Source organism: Capra hircus, chromosome 11, assembly GCF_001704415.2.
Source record: "Capra hircus breed San Clemente chromosome 11, ASM170441v1, whole genome shotgun sequence".
NCBI lineage: Eukaryota > Metazoa > Chordata > Mammalia > Artiodactyla > Bovidae > Capra > Capra hircus.
Window position 1 is genome coordinate 43,264,126 of NC_030818.1, and position 18,826 is coordinate 43,282,951.

The window sequence follows — 18,826 nt, forward strand, 5'->3', positions numbered from 1 at the left end:
ACATTTAACTGAAATGAAATTTTCTATGCCAAAATAACTTACCAAATTATTTTATAGGCATTTGTAAAACAGTATTATGGAATTCAGTTTTGGACTTATCTAATAGTTATCTCCTATTTAACATTTTTATTTGAAGTGTTACATTGATTTCCTTGAAAATTTTTTTATGAGTGTTTACATAATTTTAATTTAGAATTTTGTTCATTTCAGTTTTGTAAAACTACATTTCCTTCCCCACAGAACCAAACTTGTTTTCTCATGGTGCAGTTTTGCCAGAAACTACCAGGCCTGTTTCAAGTCAAGCAGAATCCTACTATTCCTCCTCTGCGTCCATCTCAAGTACATTGTCACATCCTGCTTCAGCCATACTACCAATGGGTACTCAGTCTTCTTCAGGCTGGTCATCAATTGCCCACCCCACCTCACGCTCAGTCAATACAAATTCACTGAGTGGTTTTTCAACAGGGACACTTTCCTCTAATTCACAAGTTATCCCACCATTCCTGGAAATGAGTGATCTGAATGCTTCTAATGCTTGCATTTATAACAATGCTAATGACATAGGTAGACTGGAAGCATCATCTGTATCACCAGCTGACTTATATGGTATTTCTGATGCCAGCATGCTGCCTAACTGCCCTGTGAACATGATAACACCCAGTAATGACAGCATGAGGGAGACCGATAATCCCAGACTTGTGAGCATGAATCTTGAAAATCCTTCCTGTAATTCAGTGTTAGACCCAAGAGACTTGAGACAGCTCCATCAAATGTCTTCTTCCAGTATGTCAACAGTCACCAGCTCTAGTACTACTGCTTTTATTGCACAGTCAGAGGCATTTGAGGGATCTGACTTTAATTGTGCAGATAACAGTATGATAAATGAGGCAGGACCATCAAATGGTACTAATGCAAACAGTCATAGTTTTGGTCAAAATAGTCAGTATTCAGGTATTGGAGCTATGCAAAATGAACAATTGAGTGATTCATTTCCATTTGAATTTTTTCAAGTTAACTTGTAAGATATAAATGGTGATTTAAGAATTAAATCCTTTAAAGGTAACTATTTTGATGCTACCTTTATAAATGTAACATTTTATGTTTCCCTGACTGAGACTATACCATATTCATATACCCTTGGACCCTTGAACAACATAGGTTTGAACCTATGGTCCCCTTATATGCAGATTTTCTTTACTATGTCACAGTTGGGGCATAGAGACCATCCCCATGGAAAAGAAATGCAAAAAAGCAAAATGGCTGTTTGGGGAGGCCTTACAAATAGCTGTGAAAAGAAGATAAGCGAGCAAAGGAGAAAAGGAAAGATAGAAGCATCTGAATGCAGAGTTCCAAAGAATAGCAAGAAGAGATAAGAAAGCCTTCCTCAGCGATCAATGCAAAGAAATAGAGGAAAACAACAGAATGGGAAAGACTAGAGATCTCTTCAAGAAAATTAGAGATACCAAGGGAACATTTCATGCAAAGATGGGCTCGATAAAGGACAGAAATGGTATGGACCTAACAGAAGCAGAAGATATTAAGAAGAGGTGGCAAGAATACAGAGAAGAACTGTATAGAAAGATCTTCATGACCCAGATAATCACGATGATGTAATCACTCATCTAGAGCCAGACATCCTGGAATGTGAGGTCAAGTGGGCCTTAGAAAGCATCACTACGAACAAAGCTAGTGGAGGTGATGGCATTCCAGTTGAGCTGTTTCAAATCCTGAAAGATGATGCTGTGAAAGTGCTTGACTCAATATGCCAGCAAATTTGGACAGCTCAGCAGTGGCCACAGGACTGGAAGAGGCCAGTTTTCATTCCAATCCCAAAGAAAGACAATGCCAAAGAATGCTCAAACTACTGCACAATTGCACTCATCTCACATGCTAGTAAAGTAATGCTCAAAATTCTCCAAGCCAGCCTTCAGCAATACGTGAACTGTGAACTTCCAGATGTTCAAGCTGGTTTTAGAAAAGGCAGAGGAACCAGAGATCAAATTGCAAACATCTGCTGGATCATGGAAAAAGCAAGAGAGTTCCAGAAAAACGTCTATTTCTGCTTTATTGACTATGCCAAAGCCTTTGACTGTGTGGATCACAATAAACTGTGGAAGATTCTGAAAGAAATGGGAATACCAGACCACCTGACCGGCCTCTTGAGAAACCTATATGCAGGTCAGGAAGCAGCAGTTAGAACTGGACATGGAACAACAGACTGGTTCCAAATAGGAAAAGGAGTACATCAAGCCTGTATATTGTCACCCTTCTTATTTAACTTACACATCATGAGAAACGCTGGGCTGGAAGAAGCACAAGCTGGAATCAAGATTGCTGGGAGAAATATCAATAACGTCAGATATGCAGATGACACCACCCTTATGGCAGAAAGTGAAAACTAAAAAGCCTCTTGATGAAAGTGAAAGAGAAGAGAGAAAATGTTGACTTAAAGCTCAACATTGAGAAAACGAAGATCATGGCATCTGGTCCCAGCACTTCATGGGAAATAGATGGAGAAACAGTGGAAACAGTGTCAACTTTATTTTTTGGGCTTCAAAATCACTGCCAATGGTGATTGCAGCCATAAAATTAGAAGACACTTACTCCTTGGAAGGAAAGTTCTGACCAACCTAGATAGCATATTCAAAAGCAGAGACATGACTTTGCTAACAAAGGTCTGTCTAGTCAAGGCTATGGTTTTTCCAGTGGTCATGTATGGATGTGAGAGTTGGACTGTGAGGAAAGCTGAGCGCCGAAGAATTGATTCTTTTGAACTGTGGTGTTGGAGAAAACTCTTTGAGAGTCCCTTGGACTGCAAGGAGATCCAACTAGTCCATTCTGAAGGAGATCAGCCCTGGGATTTCTTTGGAAGGAATGATGCTAAAGCTGAAACTCCAGTCCTTTGGCCACCTCATGCGAAGAGTTGACTCATTGGAAAAGACTCTGATGCTGGGATGTATTGGGAGCAGGAGGAGAAAGGGATGACAGAGGATGAGATGGCTGGATGGCATCACCAACTCGATGAACGTGAATCTGAGTGAATTCTGGGAGTTGGTGATGGACAGAGAGGCCTGGCGTGCTGCAGTTCATGGGGTCGCAGAGAGTCGGACACAACTGAGCGACTGAACTGAACTGAACTGAATTCATGGATGCAAAACCATGGAGACTGAGGACCAACTATACAGTTTTTTTTTTTAATTGAAATATAGTTGCTTTACAATGTTGTGTTACTCCAACTGTAGAGTTTTAAACACAAATATTTCACTGTATGGTTTGTGGGTACCCAAACCCCCATGTTGTTCAAGGGTCAGCTGTACTTATAACTAGGTATGTAAGGAGTTCCTCTAACAGACAGTCTTTGCTTGGGAGCTTCTTGTTTTGCTGAGACAGACTGTGTTGAAATACAACAAACGTTCCGTGCTTGAAGCTGTAACCAAAAGAGAGGGAGTAACTCATTTCCTAACTTCAGGAAGAGTTAGGAAAAGTCTAGTATTCATTTCCAGAAGGCTTTTGCTTCAAAAGTAGATAAATCCCACAGACTGAACTCCTGGGCTATGATGCATTGTAGAGTCCTACATGCAAAGGAAATTTACATAAACCAATGTATGATGAATCTGACATGTTAAATAATGAATAAAATCAAGTTTTCCATTAAAAAAAAAAACTAACTTTGGGTTGTTTTGGGTATGTAGAAACAACCCATACATACTTTGGGTATGTAGAATACAAATTTGGAAACAGTCAGAAAGGAAATTCCAAAATAGAAATTTAAAAGAGCTTTACTGTTTCTTCTTTTGAAACATTTAATAATAACAGAGTGTGGTGGGAATTCTATCCTGAGAGTCTGCCTCATTTCCTCAGGATAGACTGAGAACATTAGAGCAAGTCTTCAGTTTTTTCAGGTATGCTTTTTTATACTTCTTTTATAATATATTAATGTATTCTTAGTTAAATGAATGAACTGATATTTGCTTTTAAGCAAATTTAAGGTAAAACCTGTAATGGCTATGTCATTGGAAAAATTAATTCCTTTATTTTGGGGGACCCCTAAAATAAACCCCAAGGTGACCCCTAAGGGGTTTTCTAAGGGTTTTTAGAGTTGCTAGATTTACATGTAACGCAAACTTCCTTTAAAATGCCAAGTTGAGGGACTTCCCTGGCTGTCCAGTGGTTGAAACTTCACCTTCCGATGCAGGGGGCGTGGGTTCAATCCCTGGTCGGGGAGCTAAGATCCCACATGCCTCGTGTGCCAAAAAACAAAAACATAAAACAGAAACAATACTGTAACAAATTTAATACTCTTTACAAATGAATAAATAAAAATAAAAAATTAAAAAAAATAAAATAAAATGCTAAGTTGAGGAGAAGGCAGTAAGCTTTCAAGTAAGCTTTCAGGGTATGGGAGTTCTCTACATTTTGTGCTGTTTAGATCTATACCTTTAAAATTGCTTGACATTAGCTTTACAGTTGTGTTCAGTCGCTCAGTCATGTCCAACTCTTTGTGACCCCATGGACTGCAGCACACCAGGCTTCCCTGTCCAATACCAACTTCCCTGTCCAACACCAACTGGGAAGTGATGGGACCAGATGCCATGATCTTAGTTTTCTGAATGTTGAGTGTTAAGCCATCTTTTTCACTCTCCTCTTTCACTTTAATCAAGAGGCTCTTTAGTTCCTTTTCACTTTGTGCCATAAGGGTGGTGTCCTCTGTATATCTGAGGTTATTGATACTTCTCCCCGCAATCTTGATTCCAGCTTGTGCTTCATCCAGCCTAGCATTTCATTGATATACTCTGCATATAAGTTAAATAAGCAGGGTAACAATATGCAGCCTTGACGTACTCCTTTCCAATTTGGAACCAGTCTGTTGTTCTATGTCCAGTTTTCACTGTTGCTTCTTGACCTGCATACAGATTTCTCAAAAGGCAGGTCATGTGGTCTGGTATTCCCATCTCTTGAAGAATTTTCTACAGTTTGTGGTGATCCACACAGTCAAAGGCTTTGGCCTAGTCAATAAACCAGATGTAGATGTTTTTCTGGAACTCTGTTGCTTTCTTGATGATCCAATGGATGTTGGCAATTTGATCTCTGGTTTCTTTGCCTTTTCTAAATCCAGCTTGAACATCTGGAAGTTCACGGTTTATGTACTGTTGAAGCCTGGCTTGGAGAATTTTGAGCATTACTTTGCTAGCATGTGAGATGAGGGCAATTGTGCAGTAGTTTTGAACATTCTTTGGCATTGCCTTTCTTTGGGATTGGAATGAAAACTGACCTTTTCCAGTCCTGGGGCCATTGCTAAGTTTTGCAAAATAACATCCATGTTTTAAGAGGAAGAAGTTACCTTGGACCTTTCCTCTTCTGTTTGTTTTGTGTCCCAACTCACTGTGATCTCATACAGTTTCATGCTGTCAACTCCCAATTTTTACCCCTAGCTTAGACCCACCCCTGAACTCCAGACTTGGAGAGAGAGAGAGCGCACGTGTGTGTGTATGTAGAACAGCTTGTGTAACATGTCTACATAAAATTCTAATTAAAGCTCAAACTCAACACACTCAGAGCTGAGTTCTTAATCTTCTCTCCCAAACTTGCTTGTCCTTCCTCAATAAATGGCAGTGCCATGTTTCTAGTTGCTCATATTCAAAACAATGGAGTCATCTTTGCTTCTCTCTTTTTATCTCCCATATATCCAATCCACCAACAAATCTGGTAGGCCCCACCTTTGAAATATATCCAAAGCTGACCACCTCTTTTGACCTCTGCTGTTAATATCCTGTTCCAGACCATATCTTCTCTTGCCTAGATTGAATTATCACTTCCCCAAACTCTCTTTACATCTTTGTGTTCCTCCAAGTCTGTTCTCTGTTCAGTAGCCACAGTTGTTCTTTCTAAAACAAATGAAATCATATTCACTTGCTCAAAAGTATCCAGTGGCTCCCCATCTCACTCAGAGTAGAGACAAAAGTCCTTAAAATTAGCAGGCCCACACTCCCTTCCTCTCCTCACCTCATCCACTACCATTTTCCCCTTCTCATTCAACTCCAGGCTCTCTGGCTTCAGCACTCCTCTTCAAAAACACCAAGTTCAGTTATAAGCAGCTAATGAAACTAAATGAGTAAATGGTGCTGAGTACTTTTTTTTTAAAGCCACAGTTTCATTGTCTTAGTTAAAACAGGATTATTAAGAGGTGATTTTTTTTTTTTAATTAGAAACTTTAATTATAACAATGGCTTCCCTGGTAGCTCAGTTGGTAAAGAATCTGCCTGCAATGCATGAGACCTGCGTACAATCCCTGGGTTGGGAAGATCCCCTGGAGAAGGGAACGGCTGCCCACTCCAGTATTCTGGCCTGGAGAATTCTGTGGATTGTATAGTCCATGGGGTCACAAAGAGTTGGCCACGACTGAGTACCTTTCACTTTCACTTAAGTATAACAACTGGAATTAAGTGTATTTTCTATGAATAAAAATGAATTTTGACCAAAACACCCAAGTACACTCCTGCCTCAGGCCCTTCGGGCTTGGTATTCCCTCTGCCCTTAATGTTTTTCTCAGCTGTATATGTAGCTCACACCTTGCATCCTTCAGCCTCACTCAGCTGTTACTTGATCAAGGCCTTCCTTGACTATATATACATTGGTACTCCATGTCTCCCCTCCTTTAAATTTGTAACACTTATCATGATCTGACTCTTGTTTGTTTGTTTATATTTGTTTTCCTATACTAGAATATAAGCTTCGTGAGGGCAAAGTTTTATTTTTGTTGAATCCTGGATTTGTAGAACTGTGTCTGCTTCATATTAAACACTTAGTAAGTATTGAGCATTCAAAGTATTACTAATAGAACTTTGGTTTTTGAAAGAAAGAATAGCTTTAATTATTAAATATTTATGATTTTTATAGTTCATGTGACGTTTCAGTCTGTTTCATGTGACATTCAGTTTATTATATCAGAATCATGTATATCAGAATCAATCATTCAGGTTGATGAGTAATAACTCCTTTGCTTTCAAAACTATTTGAAAGCAAAGTAATTCCAGTGACAAAATGACTATAGAATTTGGACAGTAATCTTAATTGTGATGCTAAGTAATTTATTAAAGACCTAGTTTATTTTACAACTAGACCCTACCACAATTGTTGAGCATATTCCTAGCTAGAAACAATGTCTTTTCATTTATATAGGGGCTTCCCTGGAGCTCAGCTGGTAAAGAATCTGCCTGCAATTCAGGAGACCCTGGTTTGATTCCTGGGTTAGGAAGATCCCCTGGAGAAGTGCATAGCAACCCACTCGAGTATTCTTGCCTGGAGAATCCCCATGGACAGAGGAGCCTCGTGGGCTACAGTCCATGGGGTCGCAAAAAAGTAGGACACAGCTGAATGACTGAGCATAGCATAATATCCAACCAAACTAAAAATTAACTGGAATGATTAAAAACTAGTCAATTTTGTCAAAATGAGGAATGTGCGAATGTCATAAAAATTAAAATTCTGAGTTGAGTGATACCAGGAAATGAGAAGGGAGAGCAAGATAAGACTGTGGGTCAGTAGAGTTTGAGAAGCAATAAAGATTAACTCATTAATATTTCTGAGTTATGATTTCAGAATGACATACTTTTATTATACAACTGTAAAAATCATAAGCATATAATATACTTTAGTAGAATGTACCAGAAAAAAATCTGAAGGCATAATTTCTTTCTTGTTCAAAATATGAACCCAGGATATCTCCAGACAGTAGCTTATAGATGATGAACTCTTTTTAAAATACAGAATCCTATAATTTTGTATTAACTTGCACTTATCAGCTTAAACACTGTTAGGATAGCTAAATGGATATTTTAACTGAAACAACCAACTTGTTCTGCAGGGTTTTTCCTGTCTAAGTGGAAGTAAGGTCCTGCTATGTTTGTATTCGGAGTATTTCCAAAGGTTTTTTTATTTTTCAGGTGCTATTTATTGATCATAAATTTTATTTTATAATTAAAAACTGGCAGCTTCTTTTCTCTAAATGTGGTTATACTTTCATCTGTTTTTCTATCACCCCACTTTCAGTTTTGAGGAAAAAAGGACCTCTTGCTTTGTAAGCTCTTTTTATATAGCAGATCCCTCCTTTTCTCTCCCATCTTGTTTCTGTATCCTCATGTAACATTTAGTGCTTTTCTTGTATAAACACAGTAAATGTTTTCTCTCGCCTAAAAGAGCAAGAATAAACACTTTTCCCACTGCTGTCATGCTCCCTCCCTTCACGTCCAGCACTGTCCAGCTGTATAAAGTGCGTTCAGCCTGTTTGCTCACTTCCCAGTCATTCTTTAGCCTGTCAGGCTTTCTCTTTGCTCCTCCTATTTTCTTAGGATATTCTGGGAAGTAACCAGACACCCTCCCTTGTCAAATCTAGTGTCTTCTTACCAGCCCTCACTCTGCTCGACCTATTCATAACCTGTCCTCTTGACCACTCCCTCCTAGGGTACTCCTCTCTGAGGTTGACTTTTGTTCCAGGTTCTCGATCCCAGTGCTTGGTTGTTGCTATCTTTTCCCCTGGTTGATTTCAAGAGTGCCCAGAAGAAAGCTTCAGCTTTCTCTCAAGAACTGGCTGTTCCTGTCACATTCTCTACTTTCGTTAATGGCATTACCATGTACCCTGCCACTGAAGATATTTAATAGAAACCTCGGAATCATATTTTATTGTTTTCTGTCCTCACACTGAAAGAGTTATCACGTCTTTTTGGATTTGCCTTCTAAAAAACTCTCTTGCATTTGTCCCTGCTTCACTCCTGCTTCTTTCTTAGTTTAGGCCTTCATTCTTCTTCCCTCACAAGAATCTTTTCCATATTGCTCCAGTTAAAAAAAAAATCCCCATACTTCCAATCCAGTATTCCATAGTTAGCATTCCTTGAAAAACAAACAAAAACCTCTCTCAGGTCACCAGGCCTCCATGCCTTTGACAGGGTATTCACTCTTACTCTGCTCTTCACAGCCATAGTAAATGGCCTTCGAGAGCTGTGTGGTTTATGTCCTGCCTCCCTAGCCGAGGCACAGCTTTGCACATGTCCCCATTGCAGACCTCCTCACACTGAATTATACACTTACATAGTTTATCTCATTCACCTTTGGGACAATCGCTTAGCACTCCATCACTTAGCACAATCCCTAGTTGGTGCTAAATAAATGGTAATATTAAGAGAGGGAAAGAATGAAACTGACATAGATGTGATTATAAAAAATGTGGACAAGTATATGATTTTTAAAGAGAAAGGTATTTAGTCTGGTAGGGAAAGCAGTGAATACCAGGTTTGTGAAATACTTTACCCTCTACCTCCTATAGTGTCGAGAGTATTAGGTAGAAATTTTACAGTTCTTAGGATAACTGTCTCGTATCTCTGAGCTTACTCCTCTCTATGTGGCAGGTTTAATCTCATCTTTGGTGCACTCCCTCAGCACATTCCCCTTGCACAGAAACTCCAGTATTAATGTAACCAATCACATTTTTTAATATCTAATGTGCAAAGCACCATGTTAGGGGCTAGAAATGACATAGAGGTGAATGAAACAACAGACTTGCTCTCAAAGATGTCAGTCTTTTTCTTTTGAGGGATAACATACAGTAAAGTGTATAAAGTAGGCTAATTTCAAATTTATAGCTTGGTGAATTCTATATCCCCAGAAGTTTCCTTCCTGCCACTTGCCAGGAAAGAACCTCAAAACCACTATCTGATTTCTGTCATCAGAACCTACTCTCTAATTGGTGTTCAGCACTGGTAGCTGGGCTTCCTTACTCAAAGGCCTTAGTGGACAACAAACAGCTGGGTTATTTCTAACCTAATGCTTCAGAAAAACGAACTATGCTGTCCATGTTAAGAGAGACTTAGAATTGGTGATCCAGGGTGCCTAGTAGTCCTAAATAATTTCTTCTACCATAAATTGATTTATTGAGGGATTTTTAAAAATTACTGTGTGGTGGTAAAGAACAGAAATGGAAAGAGTAATTTTCAGTCAGGACATCTGGGTTTGAGTCTTCAGCTCTGCCACTTGGAAGTTATATACTATTTTGCAGATGGCACTTCCTATGGGCCTGTGTCTTCAGATATAAAACACATGGTTCCCAGCCTGCTTACCTCACAAGGTGTGTTGTATTAAGTAAAATAATGCATAAGAAGCACTGTAAACTGTATAGTACAAATCAAATATCGTTAGTAAACCAATATATGCATATATCCTATGGCCCTGATAATCTTGGAGATCCAATCCAGACATTACTTCCAATTCACAGAGTGACAAATCACTGTGGGTTAGATTCTTTAGTAAGAACCCTGAGATGACTTTCTGTTTAGAATGGCTAGCTATTGCCAAGGCCAGGTCTGCAGGGCTTGCATTTGGCCGTATCCTTTCAAGAACATTTCCTATTGTATACTGAAGATAAGGTCAATTAATGACTTCTAGTTCTCAAATTCTAACTCTTAATTTCTTTGCCAAAATTGACTACAGATTGTGAGTATTATGACTATATTCCTAAAAAGGAGTCTCATCATAGTTAATGAAGTGGCCACTGAAAGATTTCTGATCTGTTTTGCTTCTGGAGATGGAGTATATGCTTTTTGCATTGCATGTAACAGAAAATTTCATGCTTTTTACATTATAAGCCCAGATGTGGGCAGCGAATCAGAGATAAATATATGAGTTGTTTTGTCCAGTTTTATGCCTTTGTCTAAGATTCAGTCAAATTAATATTTTAACTAATACATCTTAGCAGAGTTTAAAGTACAAACTTAACATCAATGAGTAAAGTCAAATCTCAATAGTAATCATGTCCCCACTACCTTCACTAATAAAACACAGGTACAAAACAATTATTTCTTCTAAATATTTTTTCTATTCTAAATGTCTATAGTTATGAAAAAACAACCTACTAGTAATTATATATTTAAAAGGAGTAGCATTTATACTCTTTATTCTTATATGTCTTATTTCTACAACTTCAGTTTACTATTGGACTTCAGAAATTTAAAGAATAAATAATCATTAAACACCTATATGTTATCAGTAATAAACAGTAATTAGTGCAAAATGTTGGTGCTTCAGTAAATCAAGTTCTCAGGAATACGGGCAGATCAATAAAATACAAATTTTTGTTAAAGGTAGCAAACATTCATCTTATTTTCTTAAACTTTAATCAAACATTATAGCTTTGCATAAAATGTAGTGAAAAATAAGTTGGAGTGTTTGAGGATCTATTTCTGAAATTTAGTCTCGGGAGACTTCATTGGTGACACACTTGATTTTATTGGGTAATTAGATAAAAATACTGGTCACTGATCCCTGGATTGGGACGATCCCCTGGAGGAGATGGCAACCCACGCCAGTATTCATTCCCAGAGAATTCCTTGGACAGAGTAGTACAGTCCATGGGGTGGCAAAGAGCCAGACACAACTGAGCACATGGTGCACACTTCAGACAACTTTAAGATGAGACAGAAAGGAAAACACCAAGTTTTTGGGTAATGGGCATTCTTAAATGCATGGTTCAAACCAGATGAATCCTTTTCTAGATGATTTCCATTTTTAAAAAGTGTACTTAAAAATACTGTTAACTATGATGACTCTCGATCCCCACAGAATCACTGTTCTATTTTTTTAACTGTTTAAATATTTGTATATGCTTCTTAATGACTAATGAATTTGAAAGGACTGAAAAAATGATTTTTAAAAGTTCTCAGTGTTTAATTATTTAATGTTGAGACTTAAAAGATGAACTCATTTTTAAAATGTCAAAATGTCTTTTGTACAGAATATTTTATTACCTTTGTAATATCTTGTATACAGTGATTTTTTTTCTTGATAATATAATAAATGGAAAAAATTGTAAAGCCGTACAGAAATTTGCTATCTGACTTTTAAAACATTTGAGATTTTCTTATATTTATAGCATACGCCTTACAGAAGAAGGCAGTTTTGGTTGCTTAGAAACAGTAGACATTTTTATGGAATGCTATAGCTGAATATATTTGCATATGTAACTGTCCTTTAAAATGATAATTCTGTATAGTACCAAAATACCTTTTTAAAAGATTTTCATTTTCTGCCTTCCTAACTTACTTGCTCCCTGTGTCTCTCCCTTCTTGAACAATTCATAACAAAAATCATTTGCTTATTCTGCACAAGATAAGAGTTACATCTGCCACAGGGAGAAAAGGTGCTGGCCTAGTGTGGGATTACAGTGTGGAGCCTAGGAACATTTGAGGGTAGGAGGGAGGGGAATCTCAGTGATCTTGAATAAGGATGTGGCAATAGAAGATTGGTTATTTATCAAGGGGAATGATCTATTAAGTAAAATGTTAAGGCTAATAGGGGCCAGATTTCTGTCAGAAAGGAACTGCAAATACGGAAAGGGAGAAAACTAGAAGAAGGTTGGAACTGGAAGTACTGGTATAAGCTCGTGCTATGTGTAGGTAAATATATAGGTGTATGTGTACACATGCATGCCATGAAGAGGGCTTGGGAGCAGCAATGCCACAGTAGCAATGGGCACACCTAGTGCCTAGATCTTTTTTCCATCATTTTCCATGAAAAGGAACCAGTTCTTCATAGAGAAATGGCCATTTCAGGGCTGCAGATGAAATACAAGATAAGCCTGAAATGTCTTTATATTAGAAAGTAAGAACATGCTTTAGGAATGACGGGGATATGTCAGAAGGACAAAGGAGCCAGCTTGAAGGGGTATCCAGTGGCCAAGTCAACATTTAGAAATAAAAATAAATGTCAGTAACAAATTATAAACCATCAAATAAAATAGGAAGCCATGAATGCCCAAGAAGGATGTGGATTCAGTGTAATGCCAACCAGTAAATGTAAAATGAATGGTGGAATTAGAAAATCATTTGACAATCGTTGTGATTGGTTCAGGTGAAAGTCTTCAATAAATGCTAAAACTAGTGAATGAAAAATTTGATGGTCTCCCTACAAGATACTTATTAAAGGGGGAAAAAAGGGTTAACTTAAAAATTGGAGGGGCTTGGCAGACATCACCTTCATTAACTGATCAAAGCCCAGTCACCAGTAACTGCAGGTATCAAATCATGGGACATCTGAGAAGATGTAAGACGGTAATCTCCCATTTGTGGGTATTCTTGCTAGAAAGGTGCAAGCTAAACCTAATTATAAGGGAGAAACTAGAAGGTTGGAATTGGAAGTACTGGTATAAACTCAGTTTTCAGTATGAGATTCAGTTTGTTTCAGGCAAGCCCAAATGAGGAATAGTCAACAAAATAGCCTGAAATCCTCAAAAACATTAAACTAATGAAAATCAAGGAAAGACAAGTTGTATCACATTGGTGAAGATTCAGTTCAGTTCAGTTCAGTCGCTCAGTCGTGTCCGACTCTGTGACTCCATGAATCGCAGCACGCCAGGCCTTCCCGTCCATCACCAACTCCCGGAGTTCACTCAGACTCACGTCCATCGAGTCAGTGATGCCATCCAGCCATCTCATCCTCTGTCACCCCCTTCTCCTCCTGCCCCCAATCCCGCCCAGCATCAGAGTCTTTTCCAATGAATCAACTCTTCGCATGAGGTGACCAAAGTACTGGAGTTTCAGCTTTAGCATCATTCCTTCCAAAGTAATCCCAGGGCTGATCTCCTTCAGAATGGATTGGTTGGATCTCCTTGCAGTCCAAGGGACTCTCAAGAGTCTTCTCCAACACCACAGTGAAGATTAAAGAAACTTAATTAAATGCAGAGTGTCATTCCTGACTATGAAGGACATAGTTGGGACAACTGGTGAAACTTGAACCAGGTGTGTGGATTAATTTATAGTAGTATTAGTGGGACTTCCCTGATAGTCTATCGGCTAAGACTCCCATGCTCCCAAAGCAGAGGCCCGGGTTCAATCCCTGGTCAGGGAACTAGATCCCACATGCCACAACTAATAGTTTGCATGCCACAATCAATAATAAAGGTAAAAAAATAGTAATATTAGTGTTAATTTCCTGATTTTGATAGTTACATTGTGATGAAGTAGAACAATGTCCTTGTTTGTTGGAATTTGTCCTTATTTGTAGGAATTACACACCTAGTGTATTTGAGGTGATATATTTCAGGAAAAAACAGTCTTTGTACTTTTCTTACAAGTTTGAAGTTATTTCAAAATGAAAAAAATGGGAAAATGTTATAAAATGTATTTTCTCTATAATAATAAAGGCTATCATTTAAAAAAAATAAACTAAGGAAAGCTTAATCAAAGTTCATTTTCTTATATGGAGTTAAAAATCAAAGAACAGAAGAACCCCATAAGAAAAGATCTATTTAAATAAGATGCTTTTTATAGAAATAGAAATTTAATTTCTAAATTGATTTCACAAAATGTAAATGAAACCACTCATCTTACTAGGGAAATTTTTCATTTTAGCAATTTTTTTTTTTTCACTTTTCCAGCTATTCAGTGTCTTTCTTAAACAAAACAAGACTGTATTGGGGACAAAGATATACTTAAAGTACAAAGGGCCCTTTCCCTTAAGTGTTACTGAAAAACCAAAAACAAACATTTAAACAATAGGAGAAGATCACAAAACTAATTTAAGAATATTTTTATATAGGCAAAAAAACTATATATTTTTTGCACTCTATTAATGTTTTCAGTTCTAATTAAACAGACCTAAATTAATTTTCAACAGTCTGTCTCATGAATAGTTGGAATAAGTATATACAGCTGTTTCCTCTTGAAATTTTATATAATCCCATTAGAGTAAGTATAATAAGTCTTCTAATAATTGCTAAAGAGGTTCTTAATTCTTCCATTTGGACATCTACTAAATGCAAAGCTGAGCCAAGACGAAACCTACAAAAGACTATTCCTCAAATTATTTAAATCTCTCGTAGCAAAATTTCCCTAGAAAATAAGAAACATTCACACAATTACATTTTTACCACAAGTTTATTTCTATTATCCCTTTCTCATTTTCTGGCATTGAGAACAATGAAAAAGTTATTTGCTATTACCAGGTGGCTCAGTGGTAAAGAATTTGCCTGCCAAGCAGGGGACCTGGGTTCGATCCCTGGGTTGTGAAGATCCCCTGGAGAAGGGACCGGCTACCCATTCCAGTATTCTGGCCTGGAGAATTCCATGGACAGTCCATGGGGTCACAAAGAGTCGGACATGACTGAGTGACTTTCACTTTCATTCACATATGAAATTTTTTCATGTCAGTTAAAGCATTTTCCTGATTCCTAAGGTTAATAATACAACTTAGTATCTCTGAAGCATGTTTTTCTATTTTTTTTTTTAATTTGTCTTTGTTGCTGTGAGTGGTCTTTCTCTAGTTGCAGTGAGTGGGGGCTACTCTTCATTGCAGTGCATGGGCTTCTCATAAGCGGTGGCATCTCTTGTTGCAGAGCACAGGTTCTAGGCTCTCGAGCTTCAGTAGTTGTGGCTCACAGGCTCAGCAGTTGTGGCATATGAGCTAGTTGTTCTGTGACATGTGGGATCTTCCCGGACCAGGGGTTGAACCCATGTACCCTGCATTGGTAAGAGGATTCTTATCCACTGTACCACCAGGGTAGTTCTAAAGCATGTTTAATGAAGAGATGGGAAACTGAGTAATCCATACTATCTAGGTCACACGTGTTCCAAAATAAGTTCAGAAAGTTGAATCATGGTGATGAAAATTGCACTTATATCTGAAATTTTAATGAGACTCCTTTCTGAAACTTTTAATGATCCATCCATTTTCTTTAGGTTGTGCTTATTTAATGATTTTCCTTTTCAGAGTACCAACTGGTGATTAACTAATTAACAAATGGTAATCATATGAGCTCACATGAAATTTACTTGGGCTATTTTTTTGTAAGCTTGATTTGGTATCTAAATTCCAAAAGTCAGTTCTCAATGGTTATGTGCATTAAAATGACATTCTAGGTGCCTCCTTCATGTAGGAGGTGCTCAATAATAAGGTTTTTTAGAAACGACCCTAGAGACCAGGAAACTTCAGTCCTAGTCCCAGATATGGAACTTTAGATGAATTTGAGATAAATCAGTTAACTTCTATTCTTTGGTTTTCATATTTATAAAGTGGAGATGATAATACTCTTATCTACCTGATAAAGATGTTTGCAATTAGATAATATATTGAAGCACTCTGGAATAATATCAGCTTACCTTTGTTTAGCAAGTCAGTTTTTCAGAATCTTATCCCTGGGATTAAAGTCATTGAAGGCACTTGTGTCTCCTCATTTAAAAGTCTCTTAACATGGTATGCCTCAATTCCTAAGGTGTTACTTCCTCTCCCCCAGGAAACATACTGACAATTCTAGATTGTCAGAATAGTAACTTGGAGTCATTAAGATTTTGACAGATCATACCAAAACAGTATTTCTATTGGTAATCGCTTGCTTGAAGCTTACTGGGAAAAGTATTAATGATGTCAGATTTTCATTTGATATCCTAGAATATTATAAGGATACTGTGCTGCATAAATCTAGAGGTAACTTTTATCAAGATTATTTAAAAAATTTAAAACATGATTTTGACGTCTTATGGAGGGAAATTTAGCTGAAAGAAATTAGAGCTTCTCAGATTATCAGAGAATGTATCCTGTTTTTGTAACTTAATGAATGGTTCATTATTCATAATTTGGCTTGTTGGGGATTGGAGAAAAATCATAAGACATCCTTAGAATAATTCAACACAAATTATACACATAGTTAGATCCTGAGATGTTACAACAAATTTAAAAATATATAGATCAACATGATCCAAATGATTTCCAAGACACCGTTGGAAAAACAACCATTTTGGTGGTGGGTAAAAACAACCATTTTACAGTGTATGCTGGATGGACGTCCATGCTGAGCTGGAAAAGCCTACTCTTTGTTTCCAAGTATGAAAGCTAGTCATCCAGAGCAGGGGGCCAATCAACATCTACAGACTAGAAGGAAGAAAACAAGTCATTAACACATTATTGTTCTAGTAAGCATTTACTGGTTATGCTGTACATATTTAACAGTTTTAACATAATGCAACAGAGGAAACTGCATTGGAAGAAAACAGCCACAGAACATCTCAATTTAACACTCTAAAATCCACTGTAGGACTTGGGGTTCTTGGACCTGAGGTCTCTTCCTGAATTCACTGAGTATTTGGTTACTCAGCCAGTTATTTAATTGTACTTTTTGATCAAAATAAGTTTATAGTATATTTATAAACAAGTCAAGAGTATATTTAAAGTTTTTAAATGTTATTTATGGGAAAATGAATGAATGCAGGGGGCAATACCAACTTTCCCTTAAAAGTCTCAGCAACTTTTAGTCTTCATTTTCCCATCCTGCATTTAACAGTACATTTAAAGTAGTCTTTATACTTACAGTGTTAAATAATGTTAAATAAATGTTAATAAAGTAGTACATTTAAAGTAGTCTTTATACTTAAACAATGTTTGTAACTTAGCAACTAAATGTGAAATAAATCATTATGAAAGATCACCTGAAACTAGAAAAGGATTAGAAATTTTTGCATTCACATTAATAGAATTTTTGTTTCTTTTAAAATTGAATTTATCTATCTCTACTCATCCTGGTTTGGCTCTTCTAGAACAAAACCTTGATCTTCAAGTTATAATGGAATTACAGTAGCAGAATATTGGTCTCCACATAAAATATCATGTCCCGGGCATTAGAAGTATGAAATTCCACTTTGCCTTAACTACCTAGAGGGCCTAATTTAGAAGTTAAAACAAACAAACAAAAACTACAAAAAGCAAACAACAAAACTACCATGCCCACATTGTTTTTAATACCTAAAGTGTAAAACCTGAAATGACTTACTTACTAAAAATTATTTTTTTAAGTTAATCTATGTGTCAATACAAGACTTGGGAATTATTATTAGAAAAGCCCAAATAAGTATTGTGTGTATCTATATATTTTACAAATGCCAAGAAATACTTTGGTTTCATTTCAGAGAATAGCCATAAACCAAACACCTATATATAAATTTATGGGTGGTTTTGCAAGCCTGAAAACCAAACATTACTGATCACAGTATCTAGTGTGTGTTGAGGACAGGGGAAAGTAGGCATATTTATTGGGTTTTTAAAGTTGTACAGGTGATTGTAGTGGACGGTCAAGGCTGAGAAACTCTGGCCTTTGGCTCTTTGACACTCCTAAGCTATGCTAAGAATTAAGGTCAAAGAAGATGAATGCATTTGGAATTTTCTTTAGGAGAAGATTGTCTTCCTGAAAATGAGAGTCTTACTAAGAAGATTCCCTGCAATCCTCAAGGTGCTATCACTGGTTGTCCCACAGGAGGTGTATAAAATCTAACCCGAAAGAACTCAAGGGAAGTGCTGGTAAGGTAATAATGCTCCAGTGATCATTTGATTACCATGGCTGTTTTCACACCAGGTAATTATACTGACTTCTTTTCATTTATGCTGAGATGATTCCCAAGTGCAAAAATCCCCCCCCCTTTTTTTTGTGGGCTAGGGGGCTGTTTTTAATCAGATATTTACCAAAGTGTACAACTTGTGACTCAATACCTATTGGTGCTCACATGAGGAAAATATGGAGAATTTCCTGAAAGATCCATTCATTCCATCCTTCTAATTAAGAATGTAATGTGATTTCAATTCATACGATATGAACGGAGAATTTCTTTTATACTGTATCATAGAAGCCTTGAGTGAGTGAGTGAGTGAAGTCGCTCAGTCGTATCCGACTCTTTGTGACCCCATGGGCTGTAGCCTAGCAGGCTCCTCTGTCCATGGGATTTTCCAGACAATAGTACCAGAGTGGATTGCCATTTCCTTCTCCAGGGGATCCCCAACCCAGGGATCGAACCCGGGTCTC

General features: G+C 37.4%; 2 protein-coding genes across 2 annotated transcripts in view; one reads left to right on the forward strand and one right to left on the reverse strand.

Annotated features, from left to right (window-relative positions):
- Positions 1-1,313, forward strand: part of REL (REL proto-oncogene, NF-kB subunit) — a 37,320-nt gene extending 36,007 nt beyond the window's left edge. The window contains exon 10 of the mRNA XM_005686634.3: positions 241-1,313. Coding sequence (XP_005686691.1) covers positions 241-1,022 — 782 coding nt within the window. The 3' untranslated portion in view covers positions 1,023-1,313. The remainder of the gene's footprint in view (positions 1-240) is intronic.
- Positions 14,900-18,826, reverse strand: part of PUS10 (pseudouridylate synthase 10) — a 78,427-nt gene continuing 74,500 nt past the window's right edge. The window contains 1 exon segment of the mRNA XM_005686635.3: positions 14,900-16,908. Within this exon segment, the coding sequence (XP_005686692.2) occupies positions 16,870-16,908 (39 nt within the window). The 3' untranslated portion in view covers positions 14,900-16,869.